General features: G+C 33.7%; 2 protein-coding genes across 2 annotated transcripts; both read left to right on the top strand.

Moving 5' to 3' along the window:
* Positions 1 to 7,136: 7,136 nt before the first annotated feature.
* Positions 7,137 to 8,108, top strand: LOC113703217 (berberine bridge enzyme-like 4). Its single transcript, XM_027224511.2, has one exon. It carries the CDS (start codon positions 7,137 to 7,139, stop codon positions 8,106 to 8,108), a length of 972 nt encoding a protein of 323 aa, XP_027080312.2.
* An 8,761-nt stretch (positions 8,109 to 16,869) lies between these two features.
* LOC113704428 (putative disease resistance protein RGA4) lies at positions 16,870 to 24,491 on the top strand. The gene is made up of 3 exons (XM_072061512.1): positions 16,870 to 17,577; positions 18,401 to 18,468; positions 21,303 to 24,491. Exon 3 carries the CDS (start codon positions 21,313 to 21,315, stop codon positions 24,313 to 24,315), a length of 3,003 nt encoding a protein of 1,000 aa, XP_071917613.1. The 5' UTR covers positions 16,870 to 17,577; positions 18,401 to 18,468; positions 21,303 to 21,312; the 3' UTR covers positions 24,316 to 24,491.
* Positions 24,492 to 25,306: the final 815 nt, after the last annotated feature.

Raw genomic sequence — 25,306 nt, 5'->3', positions numbered from 1 at the left:
AGAAATGGTATTGACCTAAATTTCCTCAAGAAAAGATCGAATAAAAAGGGGCAGAGTTGAATTAAAGAGTGATAAATTGGACTTTGTAAAAGAGCAGGATAAACCAATAATCTATTGAAATCTATTAGTGGTTGAAAATCAGAAAACCTTGCAGGCCCCTAAAGCAAACAAACAACCAATCAATCAAAATTGTATCCTTTGCATTTTTTAACATTTAGCTCAAACTAGGAAGGGACACGGACCATAACTTTACAGATAACTATCTGGGCAAAACTTGAGCACACAAGATTCTTCATCCTATCAAACCAATAACTGATGCAAAATGTCACCTAGAAGGCTTTTCACATGGCTGACTGTTCAGTACAAAACTTGAGGAATTAGACGATACATTCAAACTAACCCAATTTTGGCCTTTGCATCCAATGGCTCCATCACATGAACTGCAGCATCACTCATACCAAGTGCAAATTGGCTGGGGTCGGACAGATGTGCCATCAGATTTGAAGCTCATGTCAAATCAATAGAGAAATAGATCATTTAAAGGTGGCATATCAGATTCAACAATTTTTTCCGAATCATATGTAATTGCAAGGCATATATAATCAGAATTTCTGCACTATATGAATAATATAAGCATATCCACAAATTACACAACTAAATAGTAAAATTACTATAATTTCCCGTAGAAAATTAAACCAAGCTATTTTAGTATTTAGTTTCCTAATTTGTTTTGGTAGCTTATTTGTTTAGTTTCCATATTAGATTCGGAAATCTCAAGTTAGTTTCCAAATAAGTTTTGGTTTGCAATTATATTTGTTGTAGGAAACTTTAGAGTCTCTAAGTACTAGCAGTCTAGTAGGTTATTAATAGAAGTGGAGAGTTGAGTTGAGTCGAGAGATTAGACTTGAGAGAAAATCTCATAATTGAGATTTGTGAGTTGTCGTGAGTGAAACGACTTGATATTTGCTACTATTGAGTTTTGAGTGAAATAAATTATTGAGTATTTGTTCTCCTCCTCTTCCCACATATTTTTATAGGGAAAAGAGTCCCAATGGCTCTCCAACTCTTTCCCAGGTTAAGTTTTAACCCTCCAACAATTAACGATAAAGGTTTGGCCCTCGATCTAATAAAATAGCATATTCGTGGTCCTTCTGTCAAATCCAGCAGTTAAAATTGACAGGAAGCATCATCTTGTAAGATGCGCGACCAAATATCAAGGGTATTATAGTCTCTTTCCCAAGACAAAGTAAAAATACTTTCACCACTGATTTTCGAGTAAAATTACACAACTAAATATATGAGTAAAATTACTATAATTTCCACATACTATACTACATGAATATCAATTTTATCTCTTCTTATCATAATAAGATATTAACTCAGTAACTTTTGACATCGTTGAGGCTTTATATGTATAAATGTAAAAAACAAATTAGGATAAAAATAGTTCGTTATTTTCTGCATGACTCATGAGATATGTCATAATCGTTCATAAATTTTAGAGTTTATTACAAATGGTAACTGTTGGAGAGCTATAATATTTTAAACTTTTTTACGTGCCTTATGCTATTAGGTATAAAGTATAAGTATTTTAAAATATTTTCAAAATGTACAAAATATTGTAGTTATTTAGGACTAAGTGTAAGAACGTATACTGCAGGTATAATATGAATTTACATTAGGTTTTGACCATTTGTCACGAAACAATTCAGTGTAAGGCCAACACATGATGTGAAGAAAAGAAAACATGGTCATTTACTTTAGGCAAAGTAAAATATTTAAAAAAAATTTCCTATGCCATATTTGAGAAATTTCAACTTACTTAGTCAATAGGTGCAAATGATGCTCTTAGGAGAGAATCATGGAGTGATTGAAGAAAAACATGTATCCTGTGGCGGTGAAATGTTTTGGAAGAGAAGTTATCTTACTCAAGAATAAGAAAAAATCATATGTTCAATAATTTTCAGAGCGATCATATGGTTGTAACTACGAATAAGAAAAAGATATTAAATATAGAGTTTGAAAACAATATTGAGGATAGGACTTGAAAACAGACTAAACTTTCCTACAAAAATACTTAAATCTTATTATTTGAGCCAATTCTTGTTTACAATTATAAGGACAAAAACGACAATAATTTACTGTCCCATTGGCCAATATTTCAACTTTCTCAATCAATTCAAGATTGCAAGATAATGCCACGAATTCTATATCACCCCTAAGACTTCCAAAAATTAGGTTGATACAACTTGTCCTAAAACTTATTTTAACTGTGGATTTCTCATAATTTCATTTTAGTATCTTTATTTTCAACTTAAAATAATCTTGTGAAAAAAAAGCTTAACTGTATAAGCAAAAAAAAAAGAAGCATGGTTATCATCAACCTTCACTTGTTCTACCGGTAAAGTTCACAGTTAGCTTCCAAGTTCCCACTCGTGAACCAAATTTCTAGGATGGAATCTAATTTGGGTCCACATGTTCAAAAGTTTATCACTAGACAGCCTGAAAGGCATGCAGTAATATTTTCACTCTACTTTATCATGCAATTGCTTGGAAAATTTGTAATCTATAGGTCCACCACATTCAATAATTGTACTACTACACTATTAGGAAACTCACTACTTTCTCCTCAATAAAAGACCATCTCCATTGCCAAAAAGCTTTGCATACACTAATTGTTTCTACATCGGTTCAAATTATCATCTTCCTCCGAATATTGTTTCTTAAACTTTACTTTGAGTAATCAAGCAGCTTTACGAAATATTGGGAATTTTCCGATATACATCAGATCAGCTATTCCCAGATGTTTCTTTTTTTCTCTCAAGTAAGTGCAGAATTTCGTTTTTTTTTCCTTCAAACTTAAAAGTAAGTTTTTTCTTAAACTTTACTTTGAGTAAGTAGCTTCACGTTATACTAGGAATTTTCCCATATTCATCGGATCAGCTATTCCCAGAGATTTCTTTTTCTCTCTCAAGTAAGAGCTGAATTTTATTTATTTTTCCTTAAACTTAATGTTTTTTTTTAACGTAGACTCACCATTATAAAGGCAACTTCTGCAAATCCAACGGATCAGCTTTTGCCAGAGTGTTCATTCTCTCCAAAGTAAGTGCTGTTTTTCTTTTATTTTTTTATTATACACATTTTTGGTTGAAATATATATCTGGCTTCCATGTGTTTTTGACATTTATTCTTCTGCTAGCATATACTTTTATATGTTGCCGAGTAGCTTCCTGTTATTCTTGGTATATCATATTAGTTTGGGTAATTTTTTTTGTACATATGAATCGTTTGGAGTATTATTTTCTTGAAACCGATAAGAAATCACTGAAAATAGTACAGTGCAATATGAATCGTTTACATTATAGAAAAAGGCAATATATACGATCCATATGTCAACTAATTAATGCATCATGAATTAAACTTCTAAACTCTGGATCTATTATGGCTTTTATTCATAAATTTTGATGATCAGGCTAATGCGTCACTTAAATTCATAAATATATCGATCCATAATCTCTTGCATCATCATTAATTATGGGGTACCAATAAATTAATTATAGGGTAAAAACCACTGTACTCTCTGCAAAAAATTATTCAACACTGAGAAATCTTTAGGCAGACATACCTTTTTTTTTAGCCATAGATACTTGTTATTACCATTGCCATAAATATTCTATTTTACTCGCTTTTTGTTAAATGTGCTTTTTCAATACTTAAATTTTTCCTTCTAATATTACTAAGGCTTTGTCAATTTTGCTAATCTTCTATATAAAGTTGCACAGTTTTGCTCCAAAAAAAAAAAAAATCAAGCACTATTGGCTTCTATATTTTTTACACTTTTCCTTTCAACGTAATGCTGTTTTTTTTTTTTTTGAGATTTCAAGTTTTATGTTCCACCCATAGTAATTTTTAGAGTTTGTATGCTAATTTGTTTTAGACACTCAAATTTTATTGTGTGGTTTTTTTTTTAAAGAAATACTAAGCAAGTTTTAGAATAAATTCCTCTTGTCCGTTATGGATGTATAGATGAATAATCTATCTTTTGGAAGGGAATGGTTGGAGTAGGAAACTCTAGGTTGACATGCTTGCTTTCTAATTTCATCATATTTTTGCTTAACCCCCCCCCCCCCCCCCCTTCTTCAAAAAAGACAAAAAAAAATAATTGTGGAGTCACACTCAATAAATGACGGGACATAAACAGAAGAAAATGTGGTGATTTGATTGCACCAGTTAGGATTTCTCTACAAACCAGAATAACTAAAATTAATTAGTGGGTTAGGCATAGAATTTTGGAGAGTTAGGAATACAAACATATTATTTTGCTGTGGGATTTAGAATACGTGTACGGTTGAACATTTTGTGCACCTTTGCGTGCTTTCCTTTTCTTTCTTTTTCCAAATATAAGTCCTAATGTTCTTTCAAAGTTTTTTTAGATATTCTGAAATGATGCAATCCTACTAGAAGTTCAAATTAAGTTGGAAGCAACCCTAGAAGAACGCCATAGTGATAACTTCCTGATTGGATGCACAGTTCAAAAGTATATAATTTATATAATTGAAGCAATGTAGCATACCACCAAATAGATACTAGAGTAGGAAATTCTTTAAAGATGTTCTAAGAATTTAGCCTAATTAATATAGTAAGGGAAACTATAGATTCTTAGTGTTCTTCTTTAGTTTCTAAAAGAATGGTTAAAAAAAAATTCTAAGGCCAAATAATTTCCTTCAATCCAAGATTTTATTTTCAAGAAAATTGTGGAAATTGTTTTTCAAGCAAAATATATTCGTAAACTAAAATTTCAATTCTGTTATTACCAAAATACCCTCAATAATCATGAAAAGTCACTACTACTTTTGGAAGTATAACGAAGTCATCAAAATCTATGGTGATTGTACAACCGAAACAATCATAAAAGCTAAAAACAAGTTTATATTTATTTTATATCCTTAAAATTTTATTCACTTTTATGTATGGATTGTTCAATTTATCATACTTTAAGTAGGTAATACTAACTTTTTTGTTTAAAAGTTTAGTTTTTTATTATTTTCGTTTATGTGAACATTGGGGATTGGGCTCATACTAATTTCATTTTTTTGTTTATATATTTACAGTTTACTATTATTGCCTTTTCTTTTTAAAAATAAAATTGATTTAATCTCTGTTTTCTTTCTTGAAGTTTAAAAATAAGGCATACTAGATATTTTTAGCAAATTTAGATTAAGAATCTAATATTGGACTAATTTGACTAATTTGATAAATGAAATAATATTAGTGTAAATAAATTAAAATAATAAAAAGTTCCTTAAAATAATGAGATTTGTAGTACCCCTGTTTTTGAAATTTTGGCAATTGTATTTATTTTTAGTATTGTGTTATTTATCCATTTTATTTGACTTAAGGTCTAAAAAATTGAATAAAACATATACAAAAGTGATCATTGATCTAATGAAAAAAGTTTCAAGAGTATAAACTAAATATTAACTATTTTAACTCTTTTTAGTTGATATTTTTCTACAATTGATATGATAAAGAAGATGTAAATCTTTTAGCAATGAAAGGAAATGATTATTAGTTATAGATAAGTTCATGAATAAAAGGATAATAATGTCATTACACTATTTTTTTTTTTTTTGTATTTTTAACTTTGACTAGTTGTCATGGGAGGTGTAAAATGTTATATTTTTTAGATTAAAGGAGTAGATGTGGCTACCCCCTTAGTTCAAAGTGCCAAAGTGTTATTAAACCTAGTATGAACAAATATGGAACTAGAAAGCCTTGATCTATCATCGAACAACTGTAGCACTATTTTCAACTTGGTGAATAAGAAATTTCACCGATTCATTACTATTTACCCTTGAATTTTTAACTCGCTAAATTCCATTTTGGACTCTCTTAAGTTATAGACTCACTCTCACCTTAGTCATTGAAATTTAGTTTTGAATACTTTACCCCTATTAATATAAAATCCACCCTTCTCTCACTACTCTATCCCTAAAATATGAAATTTATCTACTCCATTTTTTTCATTATTAATGTCATGCTTCCACTTTTTTTGTTATCCCAAAATAAGAGTCTTGTTGCAAATGTCAAACAACTTTCAATGCTACTTTTCTTTTATACCCTTGAGTAATAATGACAAGATTCCATTAATTAATAATAAATAATTGCTATGACCCACCATAACACTTGCACAATTTCACAAGTTCCATGACCTTTTGTTTTTAGTTTGGTAATTTTCGTGTTCAAACAATGGTTAAGACTAGAAGAATATGAAAAGTTGCATGTCTCGATTCTTGGGGCAAAGGAAGTAGTTTTAATTCCTAAATTTTAAGCATCACTTGCTTACTATTTTATTAATTTTGATATTTTCGTAGAATGAATTTCTTATTTTAGAAAGTAAAATATCCAAAACCAAAGTACAATGTATTTTAAACTTTAGGAGGTAAAGCTTCTAAAATTAAAGTTTAAAAATTGAGTGGAATGCATCTACCGTCTAAGCTAGGGTTCAAAGTAAAATTTACTTTTAAGTATCTTGTAGTCATGTACTTTCTTTAAGTCAACAAGTTCAATTATAGTACTACAACACGGCCAGGAAACTCAAGCAATTTCACTCTACTTTTCTTTCTTCAATAACAAATAGTGACCCCTTACCTACTTTGTCCGTTATAAACTTAAAAGGGAATTTCGCCAATTCGGTCCCTAAACATTTTCACTTAAACCAATTTCGTCCTTAATGAAATATTTTAACCAATTTAGTCCTTGAACTAGTTTTTTTACTTCTAATGTAGGACTTTTCACTGCATTTTACTCAATTTGCGTTGACCAATGGGGGTATAATTGTCACACTGGTTTAATCTTTTGCAATTAACCGACGAAACAAATTAGAGATGATTACAAAAAAGGGGCGGGTTGCTCCTATACATTCCAGTTTTTCACCCCTCCCTCTCTTTGCCCATCAGATTAATTGGCTGCCAACGCAGCATTCAAATGGTAAGACATTTTTTTCAATTTGACTGAAAATCAGATCAGATTAATTGGCTGCCAACGCAGCATTCAAATGGTAAGACATTTTTTTCAATTTGACTGAAAATCAGATTCAAGCAGCAATATTTTGCTCTAAGAAGTACCGCTTACAAATGGGAATTCGAAGCGGTGGCCATGACTTTGAGGGAAGCTCCTACACTTCTAACATCCCATTTTTTGTCCTTGACATGTCCAACTTTCGTTCAATCTCCATAGATATTAAAGGTCGAACCGCATGGGTTGGAGCTGGAGCAACCGTTGGGGAAGCATACAATAGCATTTATGAGGCGAATAGCACTCTGGGATTTCCAGCTGCCTACTGCCCTACTGTTGGCATTGGTGGGCACATCAATGGCGGAGGCTATGGTCCATTGGTAAGGCAGTTTGGCCTGAACACGGACAATGTCATCGATGCTCGTGTCATCAATGCAAACGGAAGAGTTCTCGACAGAAAGAGCATGGGTGAGGATCTCTTTTGGGCTATTAGAGGCGGAGACGGTGCTAGTTTTGCTGTCATTCTTGGATACAAGTTGAAATTGGTTGAAATTCCCGAGAAAGTTACTGCATTTTCCATCAACAGAACCTGGGAACAAAATGCAACTCAACTTCTGTACAAGTGGCAATATATTGCCCCAAAGTTACCACTGAACCTTGTTATCACACCCCAAATTGTCAGTATCAATTCAAATCAAACAGGTAAGAGAACTGTACAAGTTACATTTGTGTCTGTTTTCCGTGGCAAAGTTGATGAACTGCTTTCAATCATGAACCAACAATTTCCTGAGTTGGGGTTGAAGAAAGAGGACTGCACCGAAATGCTATGGATCCAATATTTTGCTTATGCCGGCGGTCTACCAACTAGTAACATTAAAGAGTTCCTGACCAGCAGAGTCTCTTCAACTAAACTGTATTACAAGGCTAAATCCGATTTCGTCAAAGAGCCTATCCCTGAAAAAGGGATTGAAGAGATATTGAGAAAGCTTAATGAATTACCTCCCTTTGTGGGAATGCTGGAGTGGAATCATTTTGGAGGAGGGGTAATGGAAACAATTCCCGAATCATCTCTAATTTGTTTCGTCAGTTAATTGCAAAAGATTAAACCAGTGTGATAATTATACCCCCGTTGGTCCACGCAAATTGAGTAAAATGCAGTGAAAAGTCCTACATTGGAAGTAAAAAACTAGTTCAAGGACTAAATTGATTAAAATATTTCATTAAGGACGAAATTGGTTTAAGTGAAAATGTTTAGGGATCGAATTGGCGAAATTCCCAACTTAAAATGGGCCGTCTCCACTGCAAAAAGTGCTTTGTACATTACCCGTGTTTCTTTGTACATAATTATTTTGAATGCTATATTTCATGAAAGAAATGAGAAGGGTAAAATATTTAATTATTTAAACTTGATAAAGGTAATGTTATTTGGTTATCTTTTCGGCAGATTTTAAGAGTCCTTCTGGTCATATTCTCAAATTAAATTCACCATTGGATGGTGAAACAGTAATTGTTTTAGACTCTTAGATTGTAATATTTTCAATCATTTTAAAATTTGAACCACTGTCATTTCTTAATAACTAAAATTGTAGGAATAATTGTCTGAAAGGACCATACATAGAATTTTCCTATCTCTTCAGATTTTGATTAATTTTAGTCTATCTTTTACCAGATTTTTTCTGGGTTTTGCAACCATTTTTTTTTTTGGGATTAATATGCCAGGTAACCGATGGCTGTCTAATATGAGAACCTTTTTTATTTATTTTTTTATCATAAGCTTTTAAACATTTCATTTCTGTATTTGATGATATCGAGCTTTTTCTACGTTTACTTTGTAGAAATTTTGTACCCCTAAAGCTTGTTAGCCATAAGGCATGTATTTCGAGTGACCCATCCATTAACAAATTTTTTTTTTTAAATGATGGATCCAACGGTTACTTTGTAATTTGAGTTAACCATTTTGTGACATTAGCGGCATAGTTTCCTTAAACAAAGACTGAAGATTGAGAAATTTATAAATAGAGGTGACAATTTGTCCCAAGTCTCAATGGGTTACCCATGCCCATGGGCACTTTGGGCGGGATGAGTACTAGAATTTGATATTGGGTTTAAAATGAAATAAATCCCAATTGTACCTATTAATTGATGGAAAATTTTGGAAAATACTTGGGTACCCATTGGGCTCAAATAGTAAGGGTTCCGTTTGGACTAGCTGTTTGATAGGTGCCGAACCTGTGCAATAATAATAAATAAAACCTAACTACCACCTGAAACAGTCAATAATCAATTCCAGTACTGGAGCAGGGACTCTAAGTGTGCAATGGGTTACTTGATTCACCCTGTTCCCGAAGAGTTTGCTGAATCCGATATACTTGAATTAATTATTTAACTAAATTCACTAACTAGTAGATAGTGGTAAGTAGAGTCGTCTCCTCAAGGATTGGCGAGAAATTTATTTCTTTTCAAGTCAAGATTAATGGGGGGTTTTGGGATTAAATGACAACTAAATAAATTAAATGCAGAAAATAATTAATTAAAAGAAATCCTTAGAGAAACTCTAACCAAGGATACACTTCAGAAATGGTTCATGCAACTGATCATTGATTTAAATATAATTCCAACATTTATTAATAGATCAGTTATAGTTGTCATGCACGCGATAAACAACCAACCTTTCCTTAATTTCTCGATAGTTAAGGTACGACCGTTAACTATTTCTCTAATCCAAAAACAACCCTAGGTACGACCGTAGGATTTAATTTCTAGATTGCATTAATAATTAGAAAGGCCTAATCCTAACTAACAAACACGCTACGAGGGTTTGTTTAAGTTAGATCGTATGTTCCCCTGACATAAACCCAATTACGCCAGTTGCTACTGAGATAAGGGTATCAAACAATTACTGATTCAATTACCCCTAATTAGCAAAATAGCCTATATGAATAATTAATTATTGCGCACTAATCAATCATCCACACGAACTATAACGGTTAAAAGCAGGAAATATATGAATACCAATAAATGGAGGAAGCAATTAAAATAAATTAGATCTCACAGAAATTGTTGAACCAAATCTTCAGTTGTCCCCTTGACTAGCAGTAGGAGGTTAGTCCTCCATTAATGGAGAACAACCATGCGAAAAAGCAATCTCAAGCTCACAAAATTGTTCCTAGCTTTTCTATTGTTTCTTTCTCCCAAAATCGGCTAAAAAGGAAAAATACAAAAGACAAGCCGTCGTTTTTTCTTCTCCTGATTGCTTTTAAAGCATCTCAAAGCCAAACGAAAATACATCCAATCCAAGTAGACCTACTAGCCGTCTAATACTTTCCCCTTTTTTCTTTTGATAGCCACGAAATTGAAGGAATTGATTTTCCTTTTCCATCCGCCAGGCCCCACCAAAGAGTCACTCACGCTGCTGACTCCTTCGAGTATTAATCACACAGGCCGACCATCCTATCATTTTCCTAATTTTTAGCTTTTTGAAACCAAATAGAGTTCCTCCTAATCTTCCGTCAATAATCCACGTAGATTCCATTTTGAATTGAGAAACTCTTGAAAAATCACATCTTTCATCTCTTTTTGCTCCACATTCCTACAATTAGTACCACATACCAAATATAAGTAGAATCTATCAATTAATACAATATTTGGTATAGTAAAAGAGGAAAATAATCATAAAATTAATGACAAAAATGCAACCTATCAATTTCCCCCACACCTAAACCATGCTTGTCCTCAAGCATGAGAATATAAATCAAGTAATCAAATTCAAACAATGATATTATTCAAATCTTCTATTGCCAAGATATAATTAAAACATATGTCAAGTATTAGTGGCAATTTTCAAGAAATATCTCTCCAGTTGGCTTTGAAGATTAAGGACTCTTTCAATTTATGACTAACTAATCTAAGAATATAAAATATTCAACCAGCATCTATAAGCAAATGGTTCGACTATTAAGCAAAATCTCAACATTAAAATTCATGGATCAGCGGGCTAATAATTCATTCATATTTTTCACTATTAGCACTTTCTTCTAACATATCCCCACACTTGATTTTTTTTTCAGGGGAATGCTTAGTTTTTAGCCATTCAAGCGTTTTGACGCGAACTCCGACATTGGCCACATGAAGGAGCCCGGTTACTCAACCATCATCGCTTAAAAACCACATATTCATAGTTATCGTCGCTTTTTGACGCGAAAGTCGACACTTATGGTGAAGACCTCTGGTTACTAGATAACGATATCTAGCGGAGTATAGCCAAACATGATTCAAATAAACATAAAAATAAAATTAAAGATCAGACAAGCCCACTTCATTTCTTAAATATGGAGAACTAAGATTAATAGTTGAACCAATTTGCATAAAAAAAATGCTAGACAAATATTTACAGTACTTAGAAAAGTTAACCAAAAAGTGTAAAAGTCACAAAGTCTCAAATATTCACCAAAGAGATACCCGTAAACTTAACCATGTCATACCTAACACCTTAGAGTATAAAATCTTGGCAGTAGAAAAATTTGAAACATTTAACCATCGTTTATCAGGAATAATCACAAATATGCACAAAGGTAGGCAAAAATTGGGTAAAATTCAACAAAGTCAAACAAAAAAAATTTCAACAAAAATGCCTACACTTGCACTTTTTTCAATAAATCACCGATATACTACTCCCCCCACACCTAAATCTTACATTGTCCCCAATGTAAGCAACAAAGAATAAAATTCAAAGCAAAAAGGGACAACGAAACTTCCCTGATCATTAAAGGGGGGGTTGTGGCACAGCTGTAGGCGAGAGACAAAAGAAATGTAGAGCTTGATGGCAAAATTGATGAAAATGAAGGCTATGACCGGCAGCTAAGGATGTCGGGTGGCTCACGATGGATGAGGAAGAATTACGCACAATGAGTAGCGATAATCAGGAATCGACGACCCACGATGAGCAACGCAACGGTGGCGATGGAATTTGAGGTCCTTTGGTTGCAGTCTTGTGGCCACGGAAATTAAGCTCCTTAAGCGTGACCACTTGGCGTGGGCATGCCTAACTACTAGAGAGTCTTCTGATCATTTTTCAGAAATTAAGTTGCTTAGGCGTGACCACTTGACGTGGGCACGCCTAACTACTAGAGAGTCTTCTGACTGCAAACGAAAATTGCTTTCCTTAAACGTGACCATCTGACGTGGGCACGTCTAACTTCTGGGTAGTCTTCTGTCTGCCAATTTAAAACTTCCTTCCTTAGGCGCGACCACGTAGCGTGGGCACGTCTAACTGCCAGCTTCCTACCACAAAAGCAACAAATCATTAAATGCAACTAACACTTAACAAAAATTTCAAAAAGCATAAGAAAACTAAAATAAAGAGTCTTGGGTTGCCTCCCAAGCAGCGCCTTTCTTTAATGTCTTTGGCTAGACATTGCCATGTTTATTCATGGAGGATAAAATCGTGTAGCTCGTTTCAGTGCTTCATCTTCTGTGTAGTCCTGATATCCCTCGTAAATAGAGTAATCTTTGAACACATGAGGTATGGTCTTCCATGGATTAGTAGATGACGCCAAACAAACAAGTGATGACCTTAAATCTTTACTCACTTCTCCATCACGAGCACTTATTGGTTCGAGATATTTCGCCATCGTGACTCTTAACTTATTCCTGTCATGAAACTCAAAATCGTTTGGTATAATAAACTCAATCTCACTAACAGGAATTGAAAAATAAGAGTCAGGAGAATATTGATCAAGGAATGGAGAAGATATCACCGCATTTGGAGATTGTACACTGGATTCATTCACTTGGATGGATTGATATTGGGGTCTCATTTCTTGCACTTCACTTTCCTTTTCAACTGCATCTTTAGATCCGTTTCCTTGAAACTGTTGCAGTTCCATGTCATTTGGCCAGATAATTGCACTCTCATCTTCTTCAAGGTTGATATTGGGTTGTGAGGGCAATTCTTCAAGGTGAGAAGCTAATCGCTCTATCCTGAATGTCAATTGATGCACTTGATTCGCCAGGTTTTTAAGGCTCGCTTGTGTCTCCTGATGAAATCGATATGTATTAGTAGCAAATAATTCAATCAATTCCTGAAGAGACATACCTGACATGGATGATGGTTGTTGAGACTCTTGCTGTTGAAAACCCATTGGTCCAGTCGCATAATTAAAATTGGAATTATTCCACCATCCTTGATCATACCTGTTTGGGTAAGGATCATACCACGTTTGAAATCGAAGTGAAAAATCTCCAAAAGTATCAATTGGAGCACTTAGATGATCTTGAAATGCGGGACATGTGTCGGTTGAATAACTTGAGGCAAAATAAGTTCCACCATTTGCAACAGCCCATTGATCATTAGGAAAATCATGAGTCTCATAACCCGATTCAGGAATAAAGTCCAGTCTATCATCAAAATATGGAATGTTAGCAGCCATAAACTATAAAAAAAATAAAATAAAAAAAATAAAAAAAAATATGAAAACAAGATGAACTCAAAAAGAAACAAATTAATCTGGCACCAGTCCCCGGCAACGGCGCCAAAAATTGACAGGTGCCGAACCTGTGCAATAATAATAAATAAAACCTAACTACCACCTGAAACAGTCAATAATCAATTCCAGTATTGGAGCAGGGACTCTAGATGTGCAATGGGTTACTTGATTCACCATGTTCCCGAAGAGTTTGCTGAATCCGATATACTTGAATTAATTATTTAACTAAATTCACTAACTAGTTGACAGTGGTAAGTAGGGTCGTCTCCTCAGGGACTGACGAGAAATTTATTTCTTTTCAAGTCAAGATTAATGGGGGGTTTTGAGATTAAATGACAACTAAATAAATTAAATGCAGAAAATAATTAATTAAAAGAAATACTTAGAGAAACTCTAGCCAATGATACACTTCAGAAATGGTTCATGCAACTGATCATTGATTCAAATATAATTCTAACATTTATTAATAGACCAGTTATAGTTGTCATGCACGCGATAAACAACCAATCTTTTCTTAATTTCTTGATAGTTAAGGTACGACCGTTAACTATTTCTCTAATCCAAAAACAACCCTAGGTACGACCGTAGGATTTAATTTCTAGATTGCATTAATAATTAGAAAGGCCTAATCCTAACTAACAAACACGCTACGAGGGTTTGTTTAAGTTAGATCGTATGTTCCGCTGATATAAACCCAATTACGCCAGTTGCTACTGAGATAAGGGTAACGAACAATTACGGATTCAATTACTCCTAATTAGCAAAATAGCCTATATGAATAATTAATTATTGCGCACTAATCAATCATCCACACGAACTATAACGGTTAAAAGTAGGAAACATATGAATACCAATAAATGGAGGAAGCAATTAAAATAAATTAGATCTCACAGAAATTGTTGAACCAAATCTTCAGTTGTTCCCTTGACTAGCAGTAGGAGGTTAGTCCTCCATTAATGGAGAACAACCATGCGAAAAAGCAATCTCAAGCTCACAAAATTGTTCCTAGCTTTTCTATTGTTTCTTTCTCCCAAAATCGGCTAAAAAGGAAAAATACAAGAGACAAGCCGTCGTTTTTTCTTCTCCTGATTGCTTTTAAAGCATCTCAAAGCCAAACGAAAATACATCCAAGCCAAGTAGACCGACTAGCCGTCTAATACTTTCCCCTTTTTCCTTTTGATAGCCACGAAATTGAAGGAATTGATTTTCCTTTTCCATCCGCCAGGCCCCACCAAAGAGTCACTCACGCTGTTGACTCCTTCGAGTATTAATCACACAGGCCGGCCATCCTATCATTTTTCTAATTTTTAGCTTTTTGAAACCAAATAGAGTTCCTCCTAATCTTCCGTCAATAATCCACGTAGATTCCATTTTGAATTGAGAAACTCTTGAAAAATCACATCTTTCATCTCTTTTTGCTCCACCTTCCTACAATTAGTACCACATACCAAATATAAGTAGAATCTATCAATTAATACAATATTTGGTATAGTAAAAAAGGAAAATAATCATAGAATTAATGACAAAAATGCAACCTATCACTGTTTTTGGAGGGTGTTTTTGAAATATTTTATTGTACCAGTGTATATGAAAAATTTTTACTATAATTTTTTTTTGAAATATTTGATATACTAATATGGATAGGATGTTTTTTGAGTTATTGTATATTACTGTAACATTGTATTTGAAAAACTTAATTTTTGAAAAAATAGTCAATCCAAACGGAGTCTTAGATTCAAAAATTATCTTTAATAATTTTTATAGTCATACCAGCGAATATAATCTAGTAGTCTTTCTAGTCATTATCCACAAGAATTTCAAGCATTTCAATCAATTTAGACCTGTCATGCTTGGACAATGATGAGATAAATATTCAACACCCTAAATACCTTGGCCTTCTTGATATATGTTAGAATATGGCTGTATATCTATCTTTTTCTTTATTTGTTAATCCAATTTTTGGTGCGAATCCTGAGTATAAAGCACTTGCATGTTTATTTAATAAAACTAAAAGAAATTTAATAAATCAAAAATATTAAAATTATATAAAAAATAAAAAAATGAATTAAAGGGAAAAAAATGTAAAAAATAGATTTGGGTATTGGGCAGGATCAATCTAAACCCATCCCAAAGTGATCTCACTCAAATTAGTGTCAAAACACATATGGGTAAGGTTGGACTCAAACCCATATGACTCGGTTCCATTTCAAACCCAAGTAAATCCCGCCCATCCCGCTCATTTTACCTCCTCTATTTATAAACTAAATATAAGGGCTAATAGATTTATTCAATGAATAGAGGAAAGCAAAATAATGAAAGAATAATGATGAGCTAGTGTCGCAGAATTAATTACTTTTTCTAAATCTAAATCCACTTCGCCAAAATAAATTTTGCTGCAACAACTGGATGAAGATATACAAAGACCAATATTAATCCTACACCTTGAAACCTCAACTCGCAATTCTAATGCATATGTGTCAGTTGTGCATGAGCATCATTAGCCGGTTAAAGGCTTTGCGGGTGATTGCTTGTGGTAAGGGATTTTTCATTTCTTTTATAAATATTTATGAATGTACACATTTATTATATCCTTTTACTTCCATAAAGGACCTAACCGCCAAATATGACCGAAGGACTAGAAACATGAAATCAAGGCATGATGATTAAATAAATTTAGGAGGACAAAATCCAACTAATTAATGTCTTAGAACTCCCTCGTGAATCCAACTTCTCTGGAAAGGGAAAAAAATTCTCTGAAGAAGAATTTATTTTGTTTTGTAGGAAAGAATAGGAGAATCTCTTAAGCAAAACATGTTTCCTATAATGGTCGAAAGCTATGGAGAAGGAGAAGTTATATCATTCTGAAACTAAGATGGTTAGATATTTCACGAGATTGAAAAGAATTACCTACCATAGAATAATTGTTAGAGGGGGTTTTGAATATTTTTTTTATACGAAACGTCTTAACGTTATCAACTGAATCAATTTTTACTCACACTTAGGCTGAAAAAGAAAGAAAAGAATCCAGGGTTGTGTGGGCCAAAATTTGGACCTAATGATTCCAAGTTAAGATTGTAGGAGAATGTCACAAATCCTTTGCTTGTAACTTTTGAGATTTCTTCCTTCAAAAAAAAAAAACTTGTGAGACGTCTAAGAGTTAGCGTGATTTTACGTAATGTTCAATACTTGTGCACTACACAACCTGGAAAGTAAATGCAAGAACTTAGCTTTGCTTTCTTATCAATATAAGTAGTGATTCCTTACCTATTACTAGTACTTTCTCCTGTATACTGGACCGCCAGCATTGCAAAAGGTTTCGCCAATATAAGTTAGCTTCTTTCTTTGGTTCAATTCATCTAAATATTTTCTTCTGCTTAAATTCAAAGTTTTCAGAACTTAGCTTTACAATATACAAGGAATTTCTACATATTTGTCGCATCTGTTGCCGCCTCGCAGGAGTATTCATTCCTTCTCAAGTAAGTGCTCAAGTGCTTTTAACTAGTTGATCAAATAATTGTTTGGTTGCAGTATAGCTTCTACTGTTTTTTTTTTTTTGGGAACATTTCTTCAGCTAATTCCAGCTTTTCTTGTTTTATTATGCATATATTTTGCACTTTGCGCTTTGATCTTGACGGGTGTTAAATTCATCTCTGGCTTTGTCTGATGGTTCAGTAGCCTGCAGTGAGGCATAAGACGTACTTCGAGTAATACTTCCATTAACAATTTTTTTTTTAAAAAAAAGTTGTTGAGTGCAAAAAGAAAGTTCCATATTCTTAATTTAGGTCTGCACTGATTTTGAAATTTCAGAGAAGAGAAAATCCATTTAAGTTGTTTGCTACATGATGTCGCCTTTGTCACCAAAAAGATGGTTTGTACACTAATTTTTGGAGATGTCTCTTAAAAACTAGGGAATGGCTTCAATTTGTTCCTCAACTTTTACCAGTGATTTTTCTATTTGATCTCTTAGCTTTTAAAATTGTCTATTAGGTCCCCTAACTTATAAATTTGTTTCCAAATCGTTCATATGATTCCCTCCAAGCCAAATCGAAGCGTGGTAACGTTCGTTTGATTTCAGGTATATTTTCCTTCTCAAAGCTTGAAAATAAAGTATAACCATATTGAATAGTTTTTTGGTTAAGTATTTTATGGTTGACCAGGTTGAGTAACAAAAAAATAACACTATTCTTGTAAAAATTTACATAAGGTAAAAAAATTACTCTTTAGTACATCACAAGCTTAGCATTACCTTATGCTTATAAATTTTGCTACCTTTGTTTTTTGTTATTAGTATGCCATCATCATTATTATTCTATTAAAGCCTGATAAACCTAAACTAATAAATCTAAAAGTAACATTAATCTAACAAGAATAATGAAAACTAGTACAGAAATAAACTAAAAGAATTTTCTTTTAGCAATTTAACATTTTTTTAAGTCAATACTATAGAAAAGATGATAAAATGTGAAAACAAAATATTGTAAAAAGATTAAAGTAAACAAAAATTCCTATATCTTTCTTCATCTTCTTCTTAATTTGTTCGCTTCTTTTTAAGGTACCTTTTTTTGCTACACCTGTCATTTGAATCCAAATAAATTGATTAGCCCCACAATAGAATAATAATATTTATAACAATATACTACACAAATCAATAAAGGTAGTGAATAAAAATCAATAAAATTAGTGATTCCTTACCTACTACTGTTACTTTCTCCTGTATATTCCACCATAACTGCAAAAGTTTTTGCTATTATTAATTTGCTTCTTTCTTTGGTTGAAATTATTATCTTTGTCGAAATCTTCATCTCTTCTACTTGTTAATTTGCTTCTTTCTTTTGCGGAAATTATCATCTTCGTCCTAATATTCTCTTTTGCTTAAATTCAAAATTTTGAGTACATAGCTTTCCAACATACGGGGAGTTTCAACACATTTATCAGAGCTGTTGCCCGAGTATTTAAACTTTTTGGAGTAAGTTCTCATGCTCTTTTAACTTTTATATCAAATAAAATTTTGGTTGAAATATAGCTTCCACTATTTTGTTCTCCAAATATCTTCTGCTAATAATTCCTTTGTCGTCAAATAAATTTTTGGGCTGGAATTTTGCTTCCACTTTTTCGTGTATAGTTATGCGTATAGTTTCCGCTTTGCTCTTTGATCTTGACAGATATTGAATTCGTCTCTGGCTTAGTTCTATGAGTTTATAGCTTCTAGTTACGCATAAAGTAATATTTTGGGTGGCATGTCCAATGAAAATATTTTTTAAGTTATTAAGTGTAAAAAGAAAGTTCTATATCCCTAATTTAGGTGTGTATTGATTTTTAAATTTCTCAAAAAAAAAGAAAACATTTAATTTGTTTGCTGCATGATGTTCCCTTTGTTGCCAAAATATTACAACTTCTCTAAAAAACTAGGTATCAGGCTTCAATAATCTCTCAACTTTCAGCCATAATTTTGTTGCATCTATCAAGTCCTTCAACTTATAAATTTGGTTTTAATTGGTCGCTCCAAATCAAATCCAATTTTGGTAATATTCATTTTGCTCTTAAGGTTTGATTTTTATTTTGCTTATCATTGTCTAAAATCAACTATTTCAGTGTTGGATAAATAACAACTATGCAAAATTTGAATTTAAAATTCAACTTTTGCATATGTGTCATTAATCTAACGATGATAGTTCATGCATTGTCAATGTATGTAAAATTAATCCTTTACTTTATTGTATAATACTTAATAGTTTAAGTATTTAATAACCAAATAATTTGACTAACAAAAAAATAATTTGAGTGTGTTTAAATAGGAGATTATTTGAAATAATATATGGAAAAAAATTGCTATAGCACTTTTTGAGAAGTGATGCATGTGAAATATAAAAGTAGTTTAAAAATTAAAAAATTAATTGAAAATTGTGTTTGTGATACAAGCAAAATATTATTTGAAATAATTTTGTTTTCCAAACACACTCACAATATTTCTAACGATTTACATATACTAAAAAAATTGAAAAATTACTCTTCAACACATGAGAAGTTAGCATCGCCTTATGTTACAAATTTTGCTAACTTATTTAGTCCTGTTACAATGTCATCATCATTATTTTTCTGCTTAAATTCTAATAAACCTAAAATAATCTAAAAAGAAACATTAATCCAACAAGAATAAGAAAAGATTATATGCAAAATAAATAATAGAGATTTATTTAACTATTTAATGTTTTTGTATAGTTGTTATTGTAGAAAAGAACATAACGTTTAACAATGAAAAGATTACAAAAAAGATACACATAAATAAAAATCCCAATATCTTGTTTTGATTTTTTTTTCTTCTTCTTCTTTGTGTGCTTCTTTTTTAAGTACCCTATCTTGGCTAATCATGTCATTAGAATCTAAATATATCATTTAGCCCCAAATTAGAATGATAATGTGCATAACAGTAGATTGGAATTAATATGCTCAGACAAAATTTGTTAAAGGAGATTGTTATCAGTTTTTTTAGTTAAAATAGTTTTTTCTTTTCTTTTGGTTAACTCTTCCATCCCTCTCCACACCCTTTCCACCCCTTTCACCGAAAAAAAAAAAAAAACCCCTTTCCACCCCCAGCTGCTAGATACAAAATTTGAATTCTAAATCTGGTAGTGGTTAAGATTCTAAGAACCCACCCCACGCCGCTAGTAACGAAACTAGTCAACAACTCAATATTTATGGAAACCATTAAAATGGCAAATTTGACTACTTTATAAGTTTACTTGGGAGGAGCCAAACATACATTAAAATGAATCTTAGTCTAATAGAATGAAAATTGTCTTGATTAGATTCAGTTTTTGGGACGAATTAAAACCAAATTCAGAATTTTCAACACATATTAAATTATTCAAATAAGTCAACTATTAGATACTTAACTGAAACTATTAAAAAGGACAGATATGTTTTATATTTAAAATTAGAGTAGGAAAATAGACATTAAATTGAACCTCAGTGGGAAAGTAAATATTACCATAATGAGATTTAGCTTGGATGGACTATTCATAACTTAATTTATAAGTTGAGGAACTCAATAAACACTTATACAAGTTGAAAGACTAGATAAAATCATTGGTAAAAGTTGAGGGACAATTGGAAGTCATTTACCCAAAAAATTTTACTCGAGATAAAAATGGTGTTTGAAAGCATTTCCTACAAATAGTAATGTCCATTTTTCCTTGTGAAAACCTCGGGCTTATAAAACCCTGCAAATGAATAAAGGTCATCGCCTTTGTGTGTGCTCCTATCTCACTTTAGGCTTTAGGGTTGAAACATCCAAAGATTCCATTTTCCTAGGGCTCTATATCGTATGCTTTGAACTCTTCCTAGAATTCATTCACCAGGATTGTCCCAATTTTTTTTCATAACATTCTTGATAGTTTGGTTTTGGAATAGGGACAATACTTCATTTAAATCGGTTTTTTTAAATTATCTTCCATGGCTCATGATTCAAAGACTAAGCTCCATGCATGATCTTCCACCTTATGTATGTATTTTGTTAACATGTTCCTCGAGTTTGTAACCATGCATGTCCACCAATTATTCTGAAAATATTTCTTTGATTAATCGATAAGTATTCTTTGTGGTCATTGACTGGCTGCCTAAAATGAATCCGAACAATGTTTTCATGTTAATGTAGAAGATATGTTTTCTTCGTTTCCTAGTAACAGAAACTTTTGCTTATAATTATGTTCCAATTTTTCATTTTCTATTGGGTCTATCAAGTTATAAACCTCAAATAACTTTATTAACATTGATTTAACTTTCTTGAACTGTGAGTTTCAGGTCACACGTGATGGAAGCATTTGTGGGAATTCTCGTCGATACTTTGAATTCCATGATCCAGAAGGAGAGTGGATTGCTTTGTGGTGTTGCAACTGACATGGAAAAGCTTGCACGCTTGCTCTCCACCATCAAGGCAGTCCTTGAAGATGCTGAGCAGAAGCAATTCACAGACAAGGCAATACAACTCTGGTTTCAGAAGCTCAATGGTGTTGCCTATGAAATCGATGATGTATTGGATGATTACGCAGCTGAAGCCTCAAGAGTCAAGTACAAAAATTCTGGTTGTTTTAGTTTGATGTGTTACCCTATAGCAGGAAACTTAGTGTTTCGTCACAGGATTGGGACAAGGATGAAGGAGATCCTTGAAAAATTTAATGCAATAGCTGATGAGCGGATAAAGCTTGGTTTGATTGATCAGAAGCGTGGGAGCAACCACTTTCAGGTTGATTCTACTGGAACACGTGAGACTGGTTCCTTGCTAAAGGAACCTGATCTAGTCCTTGGAAGGGACGAGGCGAAAGACGAGATTGTGAAAATATTGGTGAATCAAGTCAGAGATAATCAAAATGTATCAGTGCTCCCTATAGTGGGTGTTGGAGGCCTTGGAAAGACAACACTTGCCCAATTGGTGTTTAATGATGAGCGCATAGCCAAGCATTTTGAGCCAAAACTCTGGGTTTGGGTCTCAGAGGATTTCAATGTGAAGAGGATTATAAAAGCCTTAATTAATTCAATACGAGGGACTCCTGTTGAAGAATTAGAATTGGATCCTCTGCAAAGAAAACTTCAAGGGTTGTTGAGAGGGAAAAGATACTTGGTTGTACTGGATGATGTCTGGAATGAGAATCTAGAGGAATGGGAGAAACTGAAATCTGTTCTCGAATGCGGATCAAGAGGTAGTTCAATCATCATGACAACTCGCATGGAGAAGGTTGCCACAATAATGGGCACATTACAAACATATTATCTGTCGAGTTTGTCAGAGAATCAGTGTTGGTCACTGTTTAGGCAACGGGCATTTGGCCGTCAAGAGGCTGAAGAATATCCTAACCTTGTAGTTATCGGAAAAGAGATTGTGAAAAAATGTGGTGGTGTTCCTCTGGCTGCAAAGGCTCTTGGAGGCTTTCTACGATTTAAAAGGCAAGAAAATGAATGGAACTCCGTGAAATGCAGTGAAATTTGGAACTTACCTCAAGATACAACACATATCTTGCCCGCGTTGAGATTGAGCTACCTTAATCTTCCGGTAGAGTTGAGAGGTTGCTTTGCATATTGTGCAGCATTTCCCAAGGGCTATGAATTTGAAATAGAAGAGGTAATATATTTGTGGATGGCAAATGGATTGCTTTCATCTAATGAAACAATGGAAGTGGAAGATGTTGGTGTTGCTGTGCTGACTGAACTATATTATAGATCACTATTCCAAGCAGTAAAGGAAGATGAATTTGGCAATGCCCTCACTTTTAAGATGCATGACCTTGTCCATGATTTGGCTCGATCAGTAATGGAGGCTAAACACGGTGGAACAGAGTCAAATAGAACCATGATATTAGGTATGCCAGATGATCAGCTAACAGTGGCTTTTCCTATTACAATCACAGGCATTGACCAATGCTTTTCTTTCTTGTCAAAATGTGGCTCCCTGAGGGCTCTCAAGGTGATGTCATACAATAAGCAGCTTTTACATGCAATAAGCAAACTGAAACATTTAAGGCATCTAGATCTTTCAAGATCTTTAATTGTTGAACTACCCAATTCAATTTGCGACTTGTGGAATTTGCAAATTTTAAACCTAAATGATTGTCTCATTCTTTGGAGTCTACCCAAGGGCATGAGATTCCTCAGAAATCTTCGACATCTTTGTCTACATGGGTGTTGGAGTTTGACTCACATGCCAAGTGGAATTGGGAAGCTGACTTGCCTACGGACGTTGGGTATGGTCGTCCCAAGTGGCAAAAAAGGCTTCCGACTGAGTGAGTTGCGAGACTTAAATATGCTTAGAGGAGGGTTAACAATTATGCACCTTGAGAGGATTGAAGACAAAAAGGATGCAGAAGAAGCTTGCTTAATTAAAAAACAGAGTCTCCACGGGTTGAATTTGTATTGGGATTCCGAAAGAATGATTCAACGGTACAATGATGAGGAAGTGCTCGAAGCCCTCAAACCCCGGCCCAACCTTCAACTGCTACGTGTCCTAGGCTTCAACGGTTCATCATTTCCATCTTGGATTTCAACTGTAACAGAAGTTGTTGTGCACGAGAGTGCAGCGGAGTACATAGTTGGGGTCCAAGAGAGTACTGCCGCTGCTGCTGCAATGTCCCCATCGTTGAAACAGCTGGAGTTAGAGAACATGCCCAACCTAAAAGGAATGTTAGGAAGAGAAGTCCAAGGTACTCCAGGGGTATTCTCTCAACTTCAATCCTTGTCCTTTAAGGATTGCCCAATGTTGACATTGCCACTGCCACGTCTGCTGTCCCTAAAGGAGTTATGCGTCGACCGTTGCCCGAACATGGCATGGGCTTCAATCTCCAATCTCACGGCTTTGAAGGAATTGACCATCAAGCACTCTCCCGAGCTGGATTCTCTGCCAGAAGAAGGATTGCGAGGCCTTGCTTCTTTGCGGGAACTCCATTTGGTCCGATGCTATAATTTGGTGAGTCTCTCAATGGGGACTAAAGCCCTCAAATCCCTGACTCGTCTATGCATCAATGGGTCACACGCGACAGCTCTGCCAGAGGAAGTCAAACATTTGCCTGCACTACAAAAACTGGAGCTGCAGAGTTTTTCCAATCTAACTTCATTGCCAGACTGGTTTGGAGACCACCTCACTTCTCTTCAAGACCTGACACTAAAATATTGTCCGCTTGAAACACTTCCATCCAGCATTCAAAAGATGACGACACTCCAACATTTGACTATATTTCGCTGCTACCGACTGGGACGACAGTGTAAAAGGGGAGGAGAGGAATGGCACAAAATTAAGCACATCCCGGACTTGAAAATTGAAAATTGAGTAATACAATTATATATGAGTGGGTCTGCATATTCATGTATTACGTAATAAACTATTTGTGTACTATCCTGTAAGTGTGGAGAAGACTAACACTAGTACCCAATTTATACCATACCCAGTTGATATGATTTGCTAGAGGTTGGATTAAATGAAAAAGATACTGAGATTTGATTGCAGTTCTAGTTTTTTTTTCATAATATTATTACTTTAGACCATCCACATTTGAAAATGTAAGATTAATTATGGAAAATAAATAAATACAAAAAAGTGTAGGTAAGATTAAATAAGAAAAGTACATAAATGTAAGATAAGGTAATAATTACTAATATCCGAATATACATGATAGGTTTGATGAATTTAAAAGCGTTAACCAATTACTAGGCATGTCAAGTAATTGATCTAGACCGACATGAAATTTTTCAAAATAGATCTGGACCTATGCAGTGAAGCTGCAAAATTAGAATTCTTAATAGATATGATTGCAAAATTCTCGATGTGAAAGTGGGAAGTTTGGAAATTCAAATCATTGCAATTTTCAGCAGTCGCACCTTCCTCTTCTTAATGAAACTACAAACCGCAATCAAAGTGCACGTTAGTATTGCATTCTTATGGATGCAAACAATTGGGACCATGGCATAAAATAACAATAGTGTCTTTGACAAAGTCTTAAAATGCCCAAGGCAGAAATGGCAACTATGTCAACAGTCTCTTTGGATCTTTCTGGTAGGGACCTAAGTTTCTTCAAGGAAAGATCCAATTTAGGAGACCAGAGTTGCATTAGGGACAGAGTGATTGGACTTTGCAACATAGCAGGATTAACTGTTGAAATTTTACAAATGAATCATTGGTCAAAAATCAAGAAACCTTGCTGGTCTCAAAAGTAAACAACTAATAAAAAAAAATGTTTCTTTGCCTTTCAACATTTGGCTCACTAGGAGGGACAAGGAACTTAACTTTACAGTTTTAACGGTCTGGGTGAAAGGCAAGCAAA

This window comes from Coffea arabica, chromosome 8e (assembly GCF_036785885.1).
Source record: "Coffea arabica cultivar ET-39 chromosome 8e, Coffea Arabica ET-39 HiFi, whole genome shotgun sequence".
Classification (NCBI taxonomy): domain Eukaryota; kingdom Viridiplantae; phylum Streptophyta; class Magnoliopsida; order Gentianales; family Rubiaceae; genus Coffea; species Coffea arabica.
The sequence above is the reverse complement of the archived record's forward strand: the minus strand, read 5'-3'. Positions and strand labels throughout refer to the sequence as shown.

Bases quoted from the DNA above. Each gene is read 5' to 3' on its own strand.
- LOC113703217 (XM_027224511.2), top strand. From the start codon at position 7,137: ATGGGAATTCGAAGCGGTGGCCATGACTTTGAGGGAAGCTCCTACACT.
- LOC113704428 (XM_072061512.1), top strand. From the start codon at position 21,313: ATGGAAGCATTTGTGGGAATTCTCGTCGATACTTTGAATTCCATGATC.